The 25,002-nt window shown below is 36.7% G+C and overlaps 2 protein-coding genes across 2 annotated transcripts in view; both read right to left on the bottom strand.

Moving 5' to 3' along the window:
* The window catches only part of CSMD3 (CUB and Sushi multiple domains 3), a 1,309,925-nt gene that overhangs the window by 423,455 nt on the left and 861,468 nt on the right, over positions 1–25,002 (bottom strand). Inside the window, exons 17-19 of the mRNA XM_043483744.1 lie at positions 23,559–23,697; positions 14,078–14,265; positions 9,951–10,139 (exon numbers count right to left, since the gene is read on the bottom strand). Coding sequence (XP_043339679.1) covers positions 9,951–10,139; positions 14,078–14,265; positions 23,559–23,697 — 516 coding nt within the window. The remainder of the gene's footprint in view (positions 1–9,950; positions 10,140–14,077; positions 14,266–23,558; positions 23,698–25,002) is intronic.
* LOC122451482 (fasciculation and elongation protein zeta-2-like) lies at positions 6,819–9,900 on the bottom strand. The gene is given in 3 exon segments (XM_043484459.1): positions 6,819–7,342; positions 7,345–8,347; positions 9,893–9,900. Coding segments are annotated over 3 exon segments (1,146 nt in total). The 3' UTR covers positions 6,819–7,207.

The raw sequence follows: 25,002 nt of genomic DNA, 5'->3' as shown, positions 1-25,002 counted from the left end.
TGAAATCAAACAACCCATTAAAATTAATCATGAGAGGCCAAAATATTAAGAATAAAAAAAATAAAAGTTTTATAAGTGAAAATTTTTTCAGGTAGAAAATGGAACTCAGATATACTGTAAAAGATGCAGTGATAGAAAACATTAAGAAAGTTTCTCCAAGAATATTTCTAAAATAAATTCTGAGAAGTCAGTTCAAAAGACCATATGACTGTTCATATATTAAATTTCTTAGAACAAGAGCATCTAAAATAGATTCCATGGATCTACTGCCTTATCTTTTATATCACCCATTCTGAAGGAGTTCCAATTTATTTCAACAACCTTGCTAATTAATGTCATATGTCTTTATGGATATAGACAATTTTGTAATAGACACAATAGGTATATACGTTCTTGTGAATGAAAGACAAATTTTATATCAAATGAATCCTTGAAACATTGCAGAGAATTTAGGGAATAACCAAACAAACATGAAAGAAGCAGTTACTTTATGTTAGGGAAGACAGCTGTCAAAGAAAAACATCCATAAGGACAAAGATCAATAACACAGCAAAGTCACACCAACAGCCCAAAATATGAGCTGAGAGCAATTAGCCAGACATACAACAATCTTGTCAAGTATAAATAGCTTTAATTTTTCTCCCTGATTTTTTCCACATATGACCACTACCTGGTCGCATGATAAGAACCTGAGTTTTAAAATATGAAGTTGCCTCAAAAGCCAACCCCTTGAATGAAACTGCCAAAACTCAGAAAATTATACCTTGCCCTTGGTAGAGATGCACACTTGGCAAGTGATAAATTTTCTATAACTAGAACAGACCTTTCTAGACCATTATTAATCAAACCACTTTGAGTATTGCAATGGGACAAAGAAATAGGCAGTTTTTACAAATCCCATCATGATGTTTTTTTGTCTGTTTTTAACCTTAAATCTCTTTTCTTTAGGTCTCCCTAATTTGAACTGTATACTCTCATTTTAGACTGTTTATTATTTGAATTCTATGCACCATTATTACTTGAATTTTTGGGCCTAAACATCAGTTCATGTACTCTTTTGCTATGTTAGTCTGTGTACTCAAATCTTTCAATAATATGAAAAAATTACGGAAGCGATAAAGTTTCAGTACATTTGGTTCAACTTCAGATTCTATGCTTAATGACTTAGGTGATACAGATAATCAAGTAATTTCTTCAGTTCTAAATGTCCCCCACCATAAGATGGCCATGTGTGTGTGTTCAGTCACTCAGTTGAGTGAAGTGACAGTCACTCTGTCATGTCAACTCTCTACGATCCCATGGGCTGTAGCCTGCCAGGCTCCTTTACCCATGGAATTCTCCAGGCCAGAATAATGGAGTGGGTAGCTGTTCTCTTCTCCAGGGGATCTTCCCAACCCAGGGATCAAACCCAGATCTCCCTCACTGCAGGCAGATTCTTTATCATCTGAGCCATCACAGAAGCCCCAGTCACTCAGTAATGTCTGATTTTTTTTTTTTTTTTTGACCCCATGGTTTGTAGCCTGTTGCCAAATAGGGTAACTATCTTAATTAACAATGTCTAGTTCCTGAGGGGTTGAATTCTACTGGGCATATGACCTCAGCTTACCCCCAGAACTGATAACTTTATGATCTCAGTACATGGAAAACATCTTTCAGCTGTGACTTCTGATTATATGCTGCCTTTGACACTTGTTGGCCAACGCTATCCTGGTTTTTCCTGTCTGACCTTCCCTAGAGTCTTTCAAATCTAAGCTCTATGAAAAACATCAGAGAGATATTCAAGAGTGAGATCTAATCAAAGTGGCCAGTAACACATGTTGTTCAGTTTTGGTTTAAATCTAACCTCTTATGTTTAGGAGATGCCTTCTAAAAATATATGTTATAGGAACAAGAAGAATACATGGTTCTCAACCTCAAGAATATAAGTAAAACAAGAAAACAATTACTATTTCCTCTACTACCTCAAGGAGAACATATAGTATTTGTTCATACTCAACAATATTTCTTTAGTGCTTAGACAATATAATTGACAAATATTGATTTAGTGAATCCATAGGTGTTTATAAGGTAGCAAAACATCCCATAAGTAGAGAAATATGAGGTCTAGGAAAAGTTGAGATTTTTTGCAGATGCTTCATCCTAGGAAAGCATAATCCAGTCATTCAGTTTTAATGTGCAACATGATAAAATTAATACTACTGTGTATGTTACACATAAAAGTTAAGAGAGTTAATCCTAAAAGTCCTCATCACAAGGAAAAACATTTTTTTTCTATTTCTTTAATTTTATATTTATATGAGATGGTGGATGTTCACTAAATTTATTGTGATAATCATTTCATGATTCATGTCAATCAATTCCTTTTTACTATACACATTAAACTGATACAATGGTGTAAATGAATTATATAACAATAGAATTGGAAGAAGTGAAACTTGCTCAGTTGTGTCTGACTCTTTGCAACCCCATGGACTATACAATCCATGGAATTTTCCAGGCCAGAATACTGTAGTGGGTAGCCTTTCCCTTCTACAGGGGGTCTTCCCATCAGCTCCACCTAGCCCATCAGGCTCCTCTGTCCATGGGGATTTTCCAGGCAAGAATATTGGAGCGGGTTGCCATGCCTTCCTCCAGGGGATCTTCCCAACCCGGGGATCAAACCCAGGTTTCCCACATTGCAGGTGGATTTTTAACCAGCTGAGCTACAAGGGAAGCCCAAGAATACCAGAGTGAGTAGCCTATCTCTTCTCCAGTGGATCTTCCTGACCCAGGAATCAAACTGGGGTCTCCTGCACGTACATAAAAAAGATTAAGTTGGAGACAAATTTAAAAATGACTAGGAGTTTGGTAAAAAAAACCACAAAAACCAAAAACCTTTCCAGTGTTGGAAAGGACTAGGACATTCTAGTGGAAAGGGAAACACTGATGAAGGCAAAGGACAGAAAATAAATATGCAAAATCAAATATAGTAAGTATTCCCCAAAGAACTGGAAATAATAATCTGCTCATTCTTTCATTACAATGAGATTTACTGAGCACTAACTGTGTGACATGCCACGCTGGATGAAGCACAAACTAGAATCAAGATTGCTGGGAGGAATATCAATAATCTCAGATACACAGATGACACCACCATTATGGCAGAAAATTAAGAGGAACTAAACAGCCTCTTGATGAAAGTGAAAGAAGAGCTTGGAAAAGCTGAATTAAAACTCAACATTCAAAAAACAAAGATCATGGCATACGGCCCCATCACTTAATGGCAAACAGATAGGAAAACAATGGAAACAGACAGACTTAATTTTGGGGGGTAGGCTCCAAAATCACTGCAGATGGTGACTGCAGCCATGAAATTAAAAGATGCTTGCTCCTTGGAAGAAAAGCTATGACAAACTTAGACAGCATATTAAAATGCAGAGACATTACTTTGCCAACAAATGTCCGTAGAGTCAAAGCTGATTTTTGCAGTAGTCAAGTATGGATGTGAGAATTGGACCATAAAGAAGGCTGAGCACCAAAGAATTGATGCTTTTGAATTGTGATGTTGGAGAAGACTCTTGAGAGTCCCTTAGACTGCAAGCAGATCAAATCAGTCAATCCTAAAGGAAATCAACCCTGAATATTCATTGGAAGGACTGATGTTGAAGCTGAAACTCCAATACTTTGGCCACCTGATGCAAAGAGCTGACTCATTAGAAAAGACCCTAATTCTGGGAAAGACTGAAGGCAGGAGGAAGAGGGGACAACAGAGGATGAGATGGTTAGATGGCATCACTGACTCAATGGACGAATCTGAGCAAGTCTAGGAGATGGTGAAGGACAGGGCAGCCTGCTATGCTGTAGTCCATTGGGTTGGAGAGTCAGACACGACTACGTGACTGAACAACAACAAACTGTGTGACAGGAACTGAACTCTTCTTGGCACTGAGGACACACCAAGGAATATAACAAAGTTCTTGCCACATAGAATTTACATTTTTGTTAAAAAAAAGCAGACCACATATACATAACAATGTTGTTAGAGAGTGGTAAATACCATGAAGAAAAATAAAAATGACATGACAGGGATTATTCCTTTATGGGGATTGTCAGTGATGTGATTTTTTAAGTAGAGATTGAATGTATTTAGGAAGAAGGACATGTGACTATATGAAACTTATTTCAGGAAGAAGAAATGAGAGGGAGTTGGAGGGATGGGGAGAGGGAAAGCCTCTTAACATATGAAGAAAAGCCAGGAGACCTGTGTAGCTGGAGTGCAGTGGTATGAATGAGGGAGAAAGTTGTGAGAGATGAGGCACGGGAGGTGCTCAGGGCCCAGATTACATGGGAGCAATCAGGTCATGCAAAAGTTTTGAGATTTTATTCTTCTTGGGATGCTAAGTGCTAGAAGGCTCTGGGCAGCAGAGTGCCCTGATCTGCCTTAACTCCTAAAATAATTACTCTGGTTGCTTTCTGAAGAGTAGACCTAAGAGGTCAAAGGGAAAGAAATAAACCCCTCAAGAAATACATGGTGAAAAATAAGGTAATAAATTTACTAAATAATGCAGAATCTAACTGAACTGTTTATCACTTGTTTAAGATTCAAGGTTTCAATAATAAAACAAGATGAAGTTAGAAAGATCAACTTTTTGCTCAGAAACCTAAATATACAAAAATAGGACTGAATTAAAAGTAGTCTGCCATATAACATAATTGATAGCAAAAAAGTCCTCTTTTTCAGCCATATATTCCAGGGAGTTCAGAGTATCCATAAATTATTTCAACAGCTCTATGTACATCTTTTTACAAAATTCTAAACATGGGGCATCACTGAGGAAAGAATAACAAAATTTTAATTGTACTTTAAAGAATTTTTGTACCATATTGTAAAGGATGTGGGCAGGAGGCAGCATGACAGTAGACTTGTGCATAGGATCTGGATCAAGGCTGCCTGAATTTCAAACTTGACTCGACCAATAACTAGTGGGATGACACAGGGCAAGATATTTAAACTGTTTGCCTTAGTTTTCTTATATGTTAAGTGGTGATCATAACAGCAATTACCTCATGGAGTTATTTTGATAAAATTAGTTAATAAACATAAAACACCTGTAGCAGTACCAGCACATGGTAAACCCTCATTAAATGTTAGCTGTCATTACCACAAACCCTCACTGACTAGTGAGCTTTGCGAATCAATTAACCATGGGCTGACCAGGTAGTGCTAGTGGTAAAAAACCCTGCCTGCCAATGCAGGAGATGCAAGTTTGATACCTAGGTCAGGAAGATCCCTTGGAGGAGGGCATGGCAACCAACTCCGGCATTCTTGGATGGAGAATCCCACGGACAGAGGAGCCTGACGGGCTACAGTTCATAGGGTCGCAAAGAGTCGGACACAAGTGAAGCAACTGAGAAGCAGCAGTGTGAATTAGCTATGGCCCGTGAAGAAACGATGAGAACTAATGTGTGCCAAAGTGAGGCAAGCTGTACCTTGAGTAACCAGGCAATCTATGTCAATGGAGGTTACACTCTTGGATCAGGAGAATAAATTCTGTTTATTCACTATTCCTCCCTTTAAGGAATTTTAGATTAGTTAGTTGCCTCTGGGAAAAAGTTTAAACTGAAGGAAAAGAATAATCAAATCAGTGTATAAGATTATATGTAGTTGAGTTCAGTTAGAATGAATGAAAAATTAAGTAGCAGCTTCACACAAAGCTCAAACATTCAAAAAAGTGAATATAAATTATGCCTTGTCCAGCTATACTTCCTGTCCAGCTAGACTTACTTGGTGGCTCAGACAGTAAAGTGTCTTGCCTATAATGTGAGAGACCCGGGTTCGATCCCTGGGTTGGAAGATCTCCTGGAGAAGGAACTGACAACGGATTCGAGTATTCTTGCCTGTAAAATCCCATGGATGGAGGAACCTGGTAGGCTACAGTCCATAGGGTCACAAAGAGTCAGACATGACTGAGCGACTTCACTTTCACTTTTCACAGTTATACTCAGAATGAGATGGGGTACAAAAGTGGAGGACAGATAAAGATGGAGGTTTCAATGTGACATAAATGATCTTTCAAAAAAAAAAAAAGAGGTAAGAATACTGGAAGGAGACAAAACTGGAAAGGATGGAGTCCACGTTATTAAGAATCATGAATTTATTGATTAATAATTTGAGCTTTTATCCCTAGGAAACAAAAAGTCATTAAATATTTTTGACATTGGATATAACATGAAATAGAATGAAGGTTAGATTGAAGTAGTTGGATATTGAATTTTTTTTTTTTACTTTTTTTCCAACATTTATTAAATGGAATTGACTTGATTGGAACTGGCAAAGGTGTTTCATGACTAGGGATGGATCCATGAGTAGTTGTTCCTAGAATTAGTGCTTCAGGAAAACACAGGCATGAATAAAATACAATAATAACAGGGAACGGGCACTGCTGCAGCATACAGTTTAAGCACCTTAAAAGATACCAATTCCTTTTAAGGACACTTCTTCACAGACATGGGAAATGAAACATGGAAACCTCTAAAGTTAAACAATAAAAGATTCTGAAAGTGAATGTCATCTTAATGGTTAAAACTTGAACAATGGTGAGACACACAGCAAGCCCTAAAATTGACCATCTCCAGGTGTTTTGATTTTGACAAAGTATTAAGCCAAGATAATGTATATTCTGGTTTCCCTTCTTCCAAAACCCCAAGTTTCAGTCTCTCTGGACAATACTGGTAGGTAATGTTTATACTGACAGTTCTCTTATTTAAAAAAAAAAAAAAATCAGTGTTGGTACTTGCCATCACCAAAGAACAGCTATAGTATAAATCTCTCAATGCTTTAATCTAGTTCTTGAGTGAGTGCAGTTTAGATCTAGAAAGCCGTAAAAACTCAGACGTACTGTCCGTTAATGAAAAATATAGCTGCATGTGCACAGTGAACATCACTCCCCCTTACTCTACAGAGTTGCAGAAGAGTTCATAATTGTTAGTATTTAACAACAACAACAAAAAAACCTCTAGAATTCAAAATAGTGCCATGGTTCTCTCAGTTCAAGACACAAAGAATTAGAGAAGGCATGATCTAGTAATACTGAATCACAAACCCAAGTTCAAGGGTCCTGAGTTTCCAATAGCAGGAAGGTAATAGTAGCCAGCTTTCAGAATAATGCTATAGGAATTGTAGCTTGTTGCCCATGAAGGATAAAGCTGTTCCTGAAGTGATGCTGCCCTATGTAGGACACATAACTTTCAGTATATAGTCTGTTAACAAGCTTGGAACTTTTTCACTATCCTCTTTCATGGCACGAAGAATTTTTGTTAATATCTGAAGATCTTCAACAGACGGTGGTCCTTTTTTTTTTTCTCATAAGGAATGACTGTTGTCAAGTATGTGCCGGGCATGTGGCTTCTCTCGTTCTTCCCGTTCTGAGAGCTGTCGTTCTTGAGTTTCTTTTTCTTTTTGGCTGTTTCTTTGTGTGCTTTCTGTTTGTTTTGCACTTCGATGAGAACAGAAATAAAGCTGTTCTTCACTTCTTTCTCAAACTCCAGTTCGTCTGGCAGGGCCAGCTGCTGCACCAGCTCTTCGGAGTACTCCTTGATGGCAGTCTCGATTTCTTCCAGCAGCTCATTTAATTCAGATACCGACAGCCTTTTCACCCTCTTTTCATAACTGCTTGTGCTAGACCTCTTAAGAGTTTGAATTTCCTGGGAAGGCATTGCAAGCCGATCTGACTGGGTAGGCGTTTCATCATCTTCTGGGTCTGGTGATTCCTGCATCATTTCTTCAATTTCTTCAATCACCTGGTCTGCAGTGAAGAGAGGCTCCTTGTTGACGCAGGAGACGATGATTGAATGCATATCCAACTGTTCTCTCAGCTCATCATCTGAGGTATCAAAGAGCAAGCTGTCACTCATCCCTTTTTCTGAGAGATTCAGAGTAAGCAAATGCAAGGTCCCAGTATGGGATGACTTCCAGTCTACAGGCATTACATTTTCGTAATTATCTGTCAGGGCATTCCAAATCTCGTCCCCTTGCAGGTGGCTGCACTCGGTGATGGGCCGCACAGCCGCCCTCGGGGGCTCGGCACCCGGACCCGAGGGGCGGAAAGACAGGCTCAGCTTCTCCTCCAAGTGGCAGGCCAGCGCTGGGAAGCCGTCGCCACCCCGGTCCGGCGCTGCTGCAGCCTCGGGGCTCGCGTTACAGTTCTCTTGGTCCTGGAGGCTTCGGGCCGGCTCCTGGAACTCATAAAAATCCTGCCAGTCCCCGTCCGCCCAGTGCCGTCGCGCGCCCCGCCTGGATATTGAATTTAAGGTTGATTCTAGTTGCCTTGATGAGAGATGATAAGGGTCTATGTTGCTCCTAGGCAAACTAGACACCCTCAGTTTTATTATTAATAACACTTAAGCATGCTGGTATACTTGGACATTATTTTTTTTCTCCTGCTTCTTCTGATAATATCACCACCAAACCTTTCTATCTTGGTGAATTTACTATATCATTTGTCTCCATAGGGATGGATGGACACATGACCTGGAGAAAGCCAATCATAAAGGGCACTTCTCCATTACTAGTTTCTGATAGAGGTATGGACTAATCAGAGACCTTTCCTCATATTTTTTCTAATAAGAACAGAAAGGTAGAACTCTCATTCTTCTCTGATTTCGGAAATGTGAGGTTATATGATTCCATCTTCCTGAAAGTGTATTCTCCACCTTTAGTCCCACATATTAAAAAAGCCTAAAGTTTCAACTAAAGAGAATGATGATACGGAGAGAGAAAAGCCAAGGTGGAAATGGAAATATCCTTGAAAATGTTTGAATTCATGATTATCATTAGCAACAAGAAGTATGCCATATGTGCCTTTTCTAAGTTTGGCCTGTGTTAATCACTCAGTTGTGTCCCACTCTTTGTGACCCCATGGACTATAGCCCACAAGGCTCCTCTGTCCATGGAATTCTCCAGGCAAGAACACTGGAGTGGGTTGCCATTCCCTTCTTCAGAGATTCTTCTCCACCCAGGGATTGAACCTGAGTTTCCTGCATTGCAGGCAGGGTCTTCACAATCTGAGCCATCAGGGAAACCCTTTTCTAAGTTTGAAACTTCAAAAAACAAATTCTGCTTTCATTTTTTAAAATCAGTTAGAATTGGGTTTTTGTCACTTAAACCACAAGAATGCTATTACAAATTGTATCGCGCCAAAAATGGGGCAGATACGCTGAGGATTCTTTTAAACCTCCTTATAAAAACAAAGTGAAACAAAAATGATGGCACTGCCCGTATTTGAAAATACTTATAAAATGGGAAATATGATCTTCCACTTCGCAAAAGGAAAAGAATATGTTAAGAATAGTGTTAAAAATGAAAATTAAAACCCAGGACTAATGGATAGATTTTATGTGTGTGTTTTTTATAAACCATGTGTACAAGTACTTCCCAATCTTAGGAAAGCAGCTTCTTTCACTGTATTTTCATACATGTTTTCTAAAAAATGAAGGATTGCTGACTTATTTTCCATATAAATAAATAAGAGATAAGGACACTGGTGTATTATTTACTATGGCCAGGAACTGGCCATCACAAGGAAGTCTGGTACATTGCTATAAAGCTGCGTAGGTAGGCAGAATTTGGACTGTTACACGTTGCCTTCCAGGCAGGAGGTAAATGCTCTAACTCTTCATTGCATTCACCTGACATCAATTTGACATTTTTCAATGCTATTTTTTCAAGATGTACAGGACATAATAGGCATCTAAAATGGTTACCTCAACACATTTTAAAAATACATATAACATCCTTAGGGATTGGATAAGTTTGGCTTATTATCAGTATTCATTCTTTTGTGTCTTTATTAATGGTTTGTAACATAAAATTTGCAGAATTCAAGATATATTTATTCTAAACCTCACATTTTACAAGATCATGTTGATTTATTTTTGGTTTATAAATTGGTTTATTTTCCATATTGACCTACCATCACAAGTTGGAAGTGAATGACTCCACCAGTGGTTTTTCTCACACAGAAGGGGCTCTTCATGGCTCAGCCTGTATCCAGGATCACAACTAAACGAAACAGTAGATCCAATGGAGAAATCATGACCATAGCGACGACCATGTACAGGTATGCCAGGATCCAAGCAAGAATAGGTGTTCACTGTAACACCTGGAAAACAAAGGCAATATGAAAAAGAGTAAGCTTGATGAGAATTAAATCACTGAAATAGATTCTTATTCTTTTAAAAAAACTCATTCCTTCAAAACAAACAACTGTTGGTGATAACTTTTACAGATAAATTAATCTGCCAATCAGTTCAGTCACTCAGTAGTGTCCGACTCTTTGCGACCCCATGAAATTCAGCAGGCCAGGCTTACCTGTCCATTATCAACTCCTGGAGCTTACTCGAACTCATATTCATTGAGTTGGTGATGCCAAAATCAGGCTACAAGTTACATAATAACTTAAAGAAAATGTATAATTATCTATCAAACTTTGTATTATAAATTATGTATATACATATATATGTATGTATAAATGTGTGTATATATACATACATATGTATGTGTATATATATATATATACACACACACACATATTTATGGGTTTCCCTGGTAGCTCAGCTGGTAAAGAATCCATCTGCAATGCAGGAGATCCTGGTTCGATTCCTGGGTCAGGAAGATCTCCTTGAGAACGGATAGGCTGCTCACTTAAATATTCTTGGGCTTCCCCGGAGGCTCAGATGGTAAAGAATCCGCCTGCAGTGAGGGAGACCTGGGTTCAATCCCCAGGTTGGGAAGATCCCCTGGAGGAAGGCATGGCAACCCACTCCAATATTCTTGTTTGGAGAATCCCCATGGACAGAGGAGCCTGATGGGCTACAGTCCATGGGATTGCAAAGAGTCAGACACGACTAAATGACTAAGCACAGCACAGCAGATGCACATGCAATAATTAATGTTTTCAGCTTGTTATATCCCATGTTTTTACAACTCTAAAATGTTTGCAAAATTTGCCTCATTTAGTCATTAAAATAATCCTATGACATTATTTCTTATCATTAAAACTCCATTTAATTGCTTTAGGAGACTCTAAGTATATCTTAAAGATTGGTATCTGTGTCGATGGATTTGTTCTGTAGCCATTCATCATTGCCTTGCTTTATGTGATATTTACATAATCTAAGAAACATTATTATATCTACATTTCAAGAAATACAACATAATACAGCTTCTTGGGATTGGGGACTGCTGTAAAACAAAACAAAACAAAAAAAACAGAAAGTCTATTCTGTGTTGTTTTTATTATTTTAATGTTTACAAAACTATAAATAACTTTTATCCTATTGGTGAAGTTTTTGTAATCTTCCTGTTTTGAGAGGAAGACAGAATGGGTAAAAGTGCCCAAGAAAGGGAATAAAATCAAATTCTGGAGTACAACCAGGGATGGCATTTCAAGAAATCCTTCCCAGAAAAATTTGGTTCACTGGAGAAACCAAGTTTTCTCCTTTAATGTGTTCCATTAAAATAAAAATAGAAATTCACAGAATACCAAATATATTTTTAAAGTTTTAAGTAGTATAATAAAATTTTTCTCTACTGATTTTGAGGCTTGTGACTGGTTCATTTAAAAAAGATAATTTGGATACCTTCAGCTTGAAGGTATTAAGAAAGTGTCAACAGAAATAGTGTTTTATTTGTTTTCTTGGTAAGAAAGGGTTTATGATGTTAGAGATTACCTCACAATACTAAACAAGTGAAAGTGTTAGTCTCTCAGTCCTGTCTGACTCTTTGCAACCCCATGGACTGTAGTCCACCAGGTTCCTCTGTCCATGGGATTCTCCAGGCAAGGATATTGGAGTGGGTAGCCATTCCCTTCGCCAGGGGATGTTCCCGACCTAGGGATCGAACCCAGGTCTCTGGCATTGCAGGTGAATTCTTTCCAGTGAGTCACCAGGGAAGTACCTAAGTTAGCCTTTGGTTTACTAAATAAACCACAAAGCTAATTAGAATAAAAATGAAAGAAAATGAACTTTTGTAAACAAATTTAAATTCAGAGTCACTGTCTCCTGGGCAGATTTGACCACAATCAGTATCTGTTGAGCCTCTCATCAGCCTCAGAATTATCTAGCCTCTACTCCGCCATTTAAGCACTAGCCCTCAGTAATAATTTGGACTATTTCACCAAAGGCCTTTAGGTGACAAACTTGCTGACTGTGATAAAGACTCTGCCTTAGCCAAACTCAGAGTCAGGCTCACCCCTTGGCTGGACTTCCCTGATAACACAGTTGGTAAAGAATTTGCCTGCAATGGAGGAGACCCCAGTTCGACTCCTGGGTCAGGAAGATCCACTGGAAAAGGGATAGGCTAACCACTAGTCTTCTCGGATTTCCCTTGTGGATCAGCTGGTAAAGAATCTGCTTGCAATGTGGGAGACCTGGGTTCGATCCCTGGGTTGGGAAGATCCCCTGGAGGAAGGCATGGCAACTCACTCCAACACTCTTGCCTGGAGAATCCCCATGGATAGTATAGGCCATGGGGTTGCAGAGAGTCGGACAAGACTTTCACTTTCATCCCTGGGCTCTGTCCTTGGTCCATTTAATTCAGTTTTAGCAAGAATCTGAACTAAATCTGTTGGTCAGTTTATTGAAAATCCTCACTCTTTTAGTAACACTTTGCATGATGATTTAACTTAATCCTTAAAATAATTGTGTATATGAGAACATGATTATGACCACCTACCTTGATTGAAATGGACTTAGGATGTATTTGGCATAGAATAGAATGTTGGACAAAAATGAAAATATGGTGTCTGCTCATGTTAGCACACTGATACAAATTAATTGCTAGTGAAAATTAATTTTGAATAGACCTTTAAAAATGACTCTACTCTGACTCAGGCTTAACTAATAAATGTTAAAGATCAAAATTAAAGTTCCTTAAATTAATTTTAATTCCCAAGTGTGTGTTAATCCTCTTATTGCATTTTATAATAGTTTATAAACTATATTTCCATGCCACAAAGCTCTAAGTAAAGGGAAGTTAATATAATTAAATGATATTGTAGATAAGGTTGAAAAGAAAAAAAAAACAGTAAATATATATTCATAATTAAAAGAAAACCTCACGGGTCCAACCAGATTTACTGAAGAGAAACACCTAACATGGAATATACAGTTACAAATTTAAATGCTGGAATTTTTTTCTGAGGGGTGAGGAGGCAGAGGAGACTTGAATACAAAAATAAGAGATACAATATCTATCTGAAACTGATATAAAGATATCTTGCAGTAATCTTAAATGTATTGTTAGATACAATCACAAAAATTATTTTTCATGGAAAGATATATGGCAACATATTTCCAGATTAAAATGTGTGAATACATGAGTTTATATGTATGTGTGCAACTGTGCATCATATGCAATACATTCACACATTTAAATATGTTAGAAGTTTATAAATAAAACAGATTTGTATATATCAGAATCAATTTAAAAAATCAGACGTATTTTAGATTTTTAAGCAAAACTGTAGTATTCTAAGTGAAATTATTGTAAACTGATTCCAGCACTGTAAATTAGAGCTTGTTTTAATATATAGCCTTTGGCTAGTTATGCTAGCCACAGTTGCATATACATGAGTATATATTTTATTTTATAATATTAATATAATTTTCAATACTTCATACAAAATAACAAAATATAAATATTTTCAATGGAAATGTATACAATGAGTGTGAGGAAAATATAGAAGTATGATTGAGTTTATGAGGTAAATGCTAGAATTTGTCAATGTTCATTTACATCTTAGACTGACATTTACTAGACTGACATTTCCACCTATTGGTTTTTCAGAAATGCACAAATAATTATTATATGAACTCACTTTTAAGATTTTTTAGTTAACACTTTTGACATTTCCTTAGTATTTCCCTTCATAATGATATTACATAGATATTGCTGGAAAAAACGTATTACAGAATTCACTGAAACACACACCTTATAACCCATTAGCATTCTCATAGGTTCTCTTAATGATACAAGATAATACCAAAAGCATAGAAAACATAATAAAAAAATTAAAAAATAAATGTTGGCATTACTTACTTTCATAATGAATCTTGAAACCATTATTAGAACGACTATTGTCTGTTGTAAATAGAAGGTATATAAAATTACTGCTGCTAAATAGAAACTGGGGCACCTGTGTGCCATTGTAAGATCCAAGCAAGGGTGATAGAAGATTTGGCCCATCATGAACTTCCAGAACATCATAATTCAATTCAGTCTGAAATCTAAGATTAAGAGAGACATGTGAAAATATATTTATTAGGAAAAAAACACTTTAGGCTGCTATTTAAAATGCTATTTATAATTTTTACTAATTTTATATATAATTTTCTTTAGCTTCATTAATATCTTATACATCATTTACGGCTCCATAATTTAAGAATACCAAAATTATAAGCTCTTATTCCTGTGGACAATTTTCACGTAAATAGTATGTATATATACTTATTGTTCACAAGAAAGATTTATTCAAATATTACAGACTGTCTTGAGTAAATAAAGGGTCTTTTCGTTGACCAAAAATATTTTTTTTTGCTTTATTCATTTCTATGGCAAACTATGTGATTATATAACATTTATCCTCAATCAGATCATCATGATTTCATCTTAATAGTATATGTATATATATTTCAAATCTGACCTCTGATTCATACTGACCTCTGCTTCATATCTCTGTTTGTTTTGTCTTTTTGACAAATCTCTTTTGGTCATTAAATTTCTGTATAGTTTTTATTTAGAGTTTTGGCTGTTCTTGCTGCTATTGCTTTCAATTTTTTAAAAGATATAATTATAATCTGTAGCCAAAATAGAGCTTCTTTTAACACGTATAACACATTATTAATAAAATAAAATTTTGCATTCCTTCTTGCATGTCAGGATTATACCACATTTTGAATCTGGATCAGAAATCTTAGTTATGGAAAAGCAAAAACAAAAACAACCTTTATGTGGAATCATGAACAACTGAGCATCTTACTCCCTTGCCATGATGATCCTACAGCCTAGGACATTCTTTTCTGCCTTGACTGAGGTTTTCCTATACATATTTCAGTTTTCAGCTTAGATATGTCCACAGCAAGCCCTTCTCTGACCTCACAGTGTAGGTTAGTTTCTTTACCATATTGTCACAATTTGTTGTGCGTTTGTGATACTAATCACAGTTGCTTGCTTGTTGACAGCTGTCTCCTTTAAGAGATTATAAACTCCATGATGTCAGACACTTTCTGTTTTTTGCTGATGTTCTGCATATAGCAGACCCTCAGTAAATATTTATTAGTTAAATGAAAGAATGAATGTACTTCAAAGGAAAAAAAAAGAATATTTTCTCTAGAACTGTTATCAATTTTATAAAAAAAAAGTCAATATACTTAGATACTTCAGTATTAACCATTCATTTTCACTTCTTTAAAATATACCTTCCAACACATTTTGGCAACTAGTTATATTCACTGTTTTTCAAATAATTGTCAGTTGAAATGTCCACCAATTTTTGAATAATCACTTTATCATCAACAGTTATTATTAACAGATAATCACTCCATCATACCTAACAATAGTCAAAACAAAGTATATAATTTAATGCTACTTGAGAAATACAAATGAAATATTTTTAGATTTGTACTACTGGTACATATTATTAAAAATAGGTTTAGTAAAACTAATGGATTTCATAAGTTTATCTTACTTTTTACTTTGCAACCTGGGCTATATTGTATTATTGTCTAATAGGAATAGTTTTTCCAATAATGTGATTTACAGTAGTAAATGTATAGAAACACATTGTGTCCTTTAAATAAATGATCAGGCAGTTACACACTGCAAATCTATTATTTAGCTATTCTGTAGTCAGTCTACTGTAGTACTGAAATTGGAGTTTTACTTTGATAGCAAGTCAGCTGATAACCAAATTAAAGTGCACAGAAAAGTCAGGGATTACTTTGAATCGAAGCATAAAGAGACTTAATTCATAATAGGATAGCAACATTAACTGCTGTGATCAGAGAGTATTATTCAGTAGCAGTGAATGTCTACAAAGAAAATCATCACAGATTTGCCCCAAGAAACCATAAAAATACATTATAATAACAGAGAAAATGAAAAAGAGTTACACAATAATTTGAATTTCTTTCAATTTGCATTTTAGGATGGTTATATATAAATTTCACATGAATTGCCTTGATCTACTGTGTATTTGTTTATGACATTATATTTATAGTTTATCATAAACAAATGTTATGGAGCAACAAGATGATATTAGAATGAAATTTAATCTGATCTTACTCAATTTTCAGTATCTTTTAAAATATTCTTTGTGTTATCCAAAACCTTTCTGACAGCACTGAAATGGTTCTCATTGAAAAATTAGCAGTCAGGTAGACAGCTCCAAAATCACAACAAATGGTGATGGCAGCCATGAAATTAAAAGATGTTTACTCCTTGGAAAGAAAGTTATGACCAACCTAGACAGCATGTTAAAAAGCAGAGACATTACATTGCCAACAAAGATCTGTCTAGTCACTGCTATGGTTTTTCCAGTGGTCATGTATGGATGTGAGAGTTGGACTGTGGAGAAAGCTGAGCGCCGAAAAATTGATGCTTTTGAACTCTGGTGTTGGAGAAGACTCTTGAGAGTCCCTTGGACTGCAAGGAGATCCAACCAGTCCATCCTAAAGGAGATAAGTCCTGGGTATTCATTGGAAGGACTGATGCTGAAGCTGAAACTCCAGTACTTTGGCCACCTCATGCGAAGAGTTGACTCATTGGAAAAGACCCTGATGCTGGGAGGGATTGGGGGCAGGAGGAGAAGGGGATGACAGAGGATGAGATGGCTGGATGGCATCACCGACTCGATGGGCATGACTTTGAGTAAACTCCGTGAGTTGGTGATGGACATGGAGGCCTGGCATGCTGCGGTTCATGGGGTCCAGAGAGTCAGACATGACTGAGCGACTGAACTGAATTGAAGATTGATACTGATAGCTTGTGGTCAAAAGTTAAGGACAGGAAGGCGAACAAAAATAAAAATTTAGGATTATTAACAGTAAAATTAATTGAGTTAGGAGCTACCAAATATTGAGAAATGAGAGAAGAATGAAAACAAAAATTCCCCTGCAAATCTCAGAATAAGATCTAACTGTTGGCTATGTTAGGAAGCACTATACAAAAAAGATCTTCACGACCCAGATAATCATGATGATGTGATCGCTCACCTAGAGCCAGACATCCTGGGGTATGAAGTCCAGTGGGCCTAAGAAGTATCACTATGAACAAAGCTAGTGGAGGTGATGGAATTCCGGTTTAGCTATTTCAAATCCTAAAAGATGATGCTGTGAAAGTGCTGCACTCAATATGTCAGCAAATATGGAAAACTCAGCAATGGCCACAGGACTGGAAAAGGTCAGTTTTCATTCCAATCCCAAAGAAAGACAATGCCAAAGAATGCTCAACTACCACACAATTGTACTCATCTCACATACTAGTAAAGTAGTGCTCAAAATTAAACCCAGGCTTCACCAATACATGAATCATGAACTTCCAGATGTTCAAGCTGGTTTTAGAAAAGGCAGAGGAACCAGAGATCAAATTGCCAACATTCTGCTGGATCATCAAAAAAGCAAGAGAGTTCCAGAAAAACATCTATTTCTGCTTTATTGACTATGCCAAAGCCTTTGACTGTATGGATCACAATAAACTGTAGGAAATTCTGAAAGAGATGGGAATACCAGACCACCTGACCTGCCTCTTGAGAAACCTGTATGCAGGTCAGGAAGCAACAGTTAGAACTGGACATGGAACAATACACTGGTTCCAAATAGGAAAAGGAGTATGTCAAGGCTGTATATTGTCACTCTACTTATTTAACTTATCTGCAGAGTACATCATGAGAAATGCTGGGCTGGACAAAGCACAAGCTGGAATCAAGATTGCTGGGAAATATATCATGAACCTCAGATATGCAGATAACTCCACCCTTAAGGCAGAAAGTGAAGAGGAACTAAAGAGCCTTTTGATGAAAATGCAAAAGGAGAGTGAAAAAGTTGGCTTAAAGTTCAACATTCAGAAAACGAAGATCATGGCATCCAGTCCCATCACTTCATGGCAAATAGATGGGGAAACAGTGGAAACAGTGGCTGACTATTTTGGGGGGCTTCAAAATCACTGCACATGGTGATTGCAGCCATGACATTAAAAGACACTTTACTCCTTGGAAGGAAAGTTATGACCAGTCTAGATAGCATAATAAAAAGCAGACATTCCTTTGCCAACAAAGGTCCATCTAGTCAAGTCTATGGTTTTTCTAGTAGTCATGTATGGATGTGAGAGTTGGACTATAAAGAAAGCTGAGCGCTGAAGAATTAATGCTTTTGAACTGTGGTGTTGGAGAAGACTCTTGAGAGTCCCTGGTACTGCAAGAAGATCCAGCCAGTCCATCCTAAAGGAGATCAGTCCTGGGTGTTCATTAGAAGGACTGATGTTGAAGCTGAAACTCCAATATTTTGGCCACCTGATGTGAAGAGCTGACTCATTTGAAAAGACCCTGATGTGGGAAAGATTGAGGGCAGGAGGAGAAGGGGTTGACAGAGGATAAGATGGCTGGATGGCATCACCAACTCAATGGACATGAGTTTGGGTAAACTCTGGGAGTTGGTTTTGAGCAGGGGTGTTTGGCGTGCTGCAGTTCACGGGGTTGCAAAGAGCCGAACACGACTGAGTGACTGTACTGAACTGAACTGATGTTAGGAAAGGATAAACAGTTAAAACTTATATGTCCATTAGTGGTTTTGTTATTTCGTTTTGCATCTGATGTGTATGTGTGTGCTAAATCACTTCATTGACTCTTTGCAGCCTATGGACTGTAGCCTATGGACTGTGGCCTACCAGGTTCCTCTGTCCATGGGAATCTCTAGGCAAGAATACTGGAGTGGGCTGCCATACCATCCAAGTGATCTTCTTGAGCCAGGGATTGAACCCATGTCTCCTACATTGGCAGGTGGGTTCTTTACTGCTGAGCCATCAGGGGAAGCCCTGGCATTTGACAGGAAAGTGTAATTCTTGAGATATTACTGATTTAGACAATCTCAAGAATCCAACTAATCAGTAATATATTTGTAATGTTTTCAGTATTTATTTTTCTGTAGACTAATTCTGATCACTGACGACATTTGAGAATATGTGAGTTTGTGTTAGTCGCTCAGTCTTTTCTGACTCTTTCTGACACCAGAGACTGTAGCTCGCCAGGCTCCTCTGTCCATGGGGTTCTCTAGGCAAGAATACTGGAGTGGATTGCCATTCCCTTCTCCAGAGGATCTTCCCAACCCAGGGATCAAACCCTAGTCTCCGAAGTCATCTGAATATATTATCTGAATTTTTAAATTTCATTTTCAGCCAAATTAGTTTATGCTATATATGAGTAGTAGAAAGCAAATGGTATTACTCTGTAATAAATGCAATCCATCATTTGCAAACAAATTCTATAAAAAGATATTCTCAGGATGAGAAGAACTATTAAAGAATTAACAATCAATATCCTTACAAGAGTTCAGCTGAAAATCAGAAAGTAATTAAATAACATAATTCTTGGTCAATAGTTCAAAGATGATATCTTGTTTCTCAGAAAAATCTTAAGGGAGAAATGAAGCACTGAAATACTATAAGGTCACTATACAAGAAAGTGATGTACACATTTCTGATTTCAAAGTGACTATTCATTTGAATCAGTTCTAATGAGATGGATGAAACTGGAGCCCATTATATAGAGTGAAGTAAGCCAGAAAGATAAAGACCAATACAGTATACTAACGCATATATATGGAATTTTAGAAAGACAGTAACGATAACCCTATATGCAAAACAGAAAAAGAGACACATATGTACAGAAGGTGACTCTGTGGGAGAAGGTGAGGGTGGGATGTTTCGAGAGAACAGCATCGAAACATGTATATTATCAAGGGTGAAACAGATCACCAACCCAGGTTGGATGCATGAGACAAGTGCTCGGGGCTGGTACACTGGGAAGACCCAGAGGGATGGGGTGGGGAGGGAGGCAGGAGGGGGGATCGGGATGGGGAATACATGTAAATCCATGGCTGATTCATGTAAATGTATAGCAAAAGCCACTACAATATTGTAAAATAATTAGCCTCCAACTAATAAAAATAAATGGAAAAAAAATAAAATAAAATTTTTAAAAATGGGGGGAAAAAAGTGACTATTTTATGTTATTACCTAATGGATAAAATCCTCATTTATTTTTAACTTGATGAAGATTGATGCTTGCTGTTTTGCTACACAGCTACTTCTGACCATGTAGCAGAAGTTTTAAAATGTGAATTACTTTAAGGAACACAGTTTCTGATAAAAAGCAAATGGAGTATGGACAACCCTAAAGCAGGTCACACACATGCTTTAAGAATCTTTTGGAAAAACCAAAGAAATGGAAGTTTTAAAAATAATTTTCCCTTCAAACAGCTCAAACTCAAGAACCCAATGGGGGTGGGTGGGTGTGTGTGTGTGTATGTGTGTGTGTGTGTGTGTGTATGTGTGCGCACGCGCGTGCGTGCACACATGTATATGTGTGAAGGGCCGATAGAGGTTTCAAACCCTCAAACATTTTTGTTCACAACACTTAAAATAATGTGGGACTTTATTTATTTTAGTTACATAAAGTTTGATTCAAAAGAAATATACTGATACAGCTGCTCCTTGTCTATTCTAAAATTGTGAAAACATCATCAATAAATACACAAAGTGGTCTAACTCTTGATTCTTCCAGTGTTTGGGATAATTAACACAGAATTAAAAAAAAAAAGATTGCTATCTAGGAGGTGAAGGAGCTGGTGGGGGGGTTGTAACTTACTTGAGTGGGTAGTTGAGGGATTAAGAAAAGAGGCATAATTGACAAGTCCTGTTCAGTGATACTCATGGGAGAAGTAAAAAAAATATTTGGATTCTGGAAATCATTTCTCACCCTAGGCTTGTTGTTCTTGTTCAATGTACAGAACTGCTTTTTGTTGCTGTGCACAAACCCTAGCAGTGAAAATCACTTTTTCTTTTTTTTTGAAAATCACTTTTTAATTTGATTCTCTTGTTTCTAGTCTAACTTAAAAAACTGTGTCTCAGGAAAAAGGTAAGAGAATAAGAAAGTGGCAATAACTAAGTAAACTATATTTATCGAAATCAAATTAGGTGTTTCTAGCATTGCATCTTATAAAAATGACTGGAAAGATTTTTTTCTTTCCAAAGGAAGGTAAATTTGGGCTGGCCTGACTTAGAACATAGCCTGTAGGTGTGTATTAGTTCACTTTCGAGAATTCTGAAGGTATCTAAACAAGATAGCAAAGAAGCCTATGCAACAGGTTTGAAGAGATAAGACAGACATATTAAGAACTCTGGACAGAGAAAATTGTCCCTTCAAATAAAAGTTCAAAATTATAAGTTATGTGCGTGGTGCTCTGAATTACAACCACTGTTTTGCAATCTAACTGCTTATCAGATAGGCAGTGCTAGATAGCCTACATAAGGCTGAAGGATATCATGCATGTGTGCACAGTGACTAAGTCATGTCTGACTCTTTGCAACCCTTTGGACCGTAGCCTGCCAGGCTCCTTTGTCCATGGGATTTTCCAGGCAAGGATACTGGAGTGGGTTGCCATCTCCTCCTCAGGGGATTTCCCAATCAGTGGTTGAACCCATGTCTCCTGCAATGGCAGGCAGATTCTTTACCACTGAGACACATGGGAAGCCCTGAAAGATATCAGGGGTTACTTCAGTGGAGTTTAGTGACTATTATTAGCAAACTGGGGAATGTTTTTTCATATAATAATGCACTCTTTGTTAAAAACACTTAATTGTCTTATGATATTATTTTATGCTTATGTAATTCTTCTAAATTGAATATTTATGTGTATATTTATTTTATTTTAATTTAAAAGTTGGCTACAATTTGAGTCATCTGGGATGTGGAGAAGGGGTGAATTCTTCTTATAAGAACACTGATCTTTGATTTAGTGGCAAAAATCTTACTCTGAATGTTTAGAAAGGCAAAAATTCATCCCCATCATCCCATCCATTGCCAAGTTGGGAACTCAGAGAAACAAATACTTATTAAATTGCTCTGCTTAAGTAACAGATATTTTGAGATTTATCCTGCTATATAGTGGAGGGAGCACTGGTGGCGAAGATCCCCTGGAGACCCACTCCAGTAGTCTTGCCTGGAGAATTCCATGGACATAGAAGCCTGTCAGGCTACAGTCCATGTGGCCACAAAGAGTCAGACATGACTGAGTGACTAGATTAACTAAAATATGACTTCTGTCCTTATAAGAAGAAAAGATTAAGAAACATATACACACAGATGGAAGACCACATGGAGACACAGGAAGGTAGAGACAGGCATCTATTAGCTAAAGACTAAAGCCTTAGAGGACAACCCTGTTGACACCTTGATCTCAGACTTCTAGCCTTTAGAACTAAGAGGAAAGACATTTCTGTTATTTAAGCCACTTAATCTGTTATACTTTGTTATGGCAGCCTGAGGAAATTAATCCAGTTATAGTAAAATTGTGTAGGTCATAATAAGGGAGAGTGACCTCATATGAAATGTTTAGTATTATACATCTTTCAAAATAGAATGTTTTCCTCTCAGATTTTTACACTAGCCTGAATAGATAGATTAATTCAATGAAGGTACTCTTTAATTAGGGAAAGATCATGTTATATTTGTAAAATTCAATCGTCAGAGCACAATTCTGACAAATATATACATTTACTATAATGCTTACAGGGGTTCCTTCTCTTTCCTTTTTTTTTTTTGTAAAGAAAAGGTTGGAAGATGAAAGGGGTCAACAATGTAATTGAAAAATTATATAAATATTTCTATTTGGATTTGGGAATAGTGATCCAATCACAGACATGAAGATTCATTCTTTAAAAATTTTAATAGACAATATTATAATCTTATAGGATATAGATTATTTGATCAGTAATATTAATTATCCTGGGTGGGAGTGGACACTTTACTGACAAATCATTAATTCACATGAATTTGACACAGCCATTTTTCTGAAGGCCCTGTAAGTGTGGGTATATGGGTAATGTATGTAAGCAGATGCCTCAGGCTGCAATATGGTAGCAATTCAAATGTATTTACAGCATCTTTACCTTTGACAATCTAGCAGAACATAATTCCCAGGCCCTTCAAAATATAGGGCAACTAAACATTAAGTTAAAAGTTATAGATTCATATCTCAGTAGTGTGTACATATATATATATGTATATATACATATATATATGAATAAAAAATATTCATCTTATATATCTCATTAGTATTGATAGAGCATTAAGCAAATAGAAAATTAACTTCAGAACAAACTGAAGGCTAAAAGGGGAAAACATTTTGAAACACTCAAAACACAACTGACTAGTGCAATAAAATTAATCATTAATTTGGTAAGTAGAGAATGTCAACTATTCTTTTAGATAATCTGTTTTTTAAAGTAGAAAAGTATTTTTAGAAACCTTTCAAATGTAATTTTGATAGAGTGTCCTGGTTCAGCTTCAATCACCCATTCACAATTCAGAGAGTCTTTATAGTATCCTGGCCATCCTGGTGAAAGAATCAATCCACTGGGAGCTGAAAAATGGCCACCACATGGAGCTGAAAAATAAAATCAGAGAATAGGTAAAAATAGAATGCTAGAGAGTAAGCTGCAGAAGATATTTTTAGTATTAATTATGTTTTTTAAAATTAATCTGTGTATATATACTGGAGAAGAAAATGGCAACCCACTCCAGTATTCTTGCCTAGAGAATCCAGTGGACAGAGGAGCCTAGTGGGCTGCTGTCCATAGGGTCACACAGAGTCAGACACAACTGAAGCAAATTAGCCTACATGCGTGTTTTGAAAGTAAAACATCTAGTCATTCTATTATTGAATGATTATTTTCCCTTAAAAAAAAAAACTTTACTTTTTGAAATAAGGTTTAGTTACACACTCAGCATGTCAGATGAACTCAAGTCTCCCAATTATATCCCTTAAATATGTTCTTGTGTCTCCACCATTTTCCCCATTTTCAAATCTTGGAAAAAAACATGTTAGTTTTAATTTCTCTCTTTCATTTTCTGATTTATGTATCAAATACTGTTAATTCATGTTACACTGTCTAAAACTTTGATCTTCCTTTTATCAGAGTCCCTATTACAATTTTAGGCCTTCATTGATTCAGTTTCTTCCCTGATCTCCAATCTGCTAATATCTCTCTTACTCCAGCCCAGCTGTCAGAATAATGCCCTTCAAAGTACAGTTTCATCATACCATTTGCTTTTCTAGACAGGTACTTTGATCTCTTTTTCCTTTAACATCAGATTCAACTCAGCTCATCATTTCAATAATTTAATCTTCTGCTTTCTTCTAAACTCATACACAATTGAAACTGCAATGATAGCATTTTAATTCCAGTAGGTACTGATAAGGTATTTTACTGTAAACACCTCATTTTGAAGAGAAATAAACCAAGTTGAGAGAACAACTTGTCAAAGTTCACAAGACTTCACAGTCTGAAAAGTATTTTCAAGTCAGCTTTACAAAACAGGACCTCAAAACCAGCTCTCTCCCATTATTTTCAATATCATTACATGAAATCACCATCCATGGATTTGAAAAGCCCAGAAATTTAGAAGTAGTCATCTGTTAGAGTCAAACCTCGGTCTCCTTCACTGCAGGTAGATTCTTTGTTGTCTCAGCCACCAAGGAAGCCCATTTTCCTTACTATTTACTCCCATATCCAACTCATCCTCAAGCTCATTCTTTTTTCTCAATGTCTACAGCTGCCAGATTTAGTTTAAATTAACCATAATTTCATATCTGGAGTAAACCCTCTTAACTGACCCTCTTGATTGGTCTTCTCATCTACACTAACTATCCTCCACACTATGGTCAGAGTTCTTTTCTAAACCACAAACA

The sequence above is a fragment of the Cervus canadensis genome, chromosome 12, assembly GCF_019320065.1.
Source record: "Cervus canadensis isolate Bull #8, Minnesota chromosome 12, ASM1932006v1, whole genome shotgun sequence".
Taxonomy (NCBI): domain Eukaryota; kingdom Metazoa; phylum Chordata; class Mammalia; order Artiodactyla; family Cervidae; genus Cervus; species Cervus canadensis.
The sequence above is the reverse complement of the archived record's forward strand: the minus strand, read 5'-3'. Positions and strand labels throughout refer to the sequence as shown.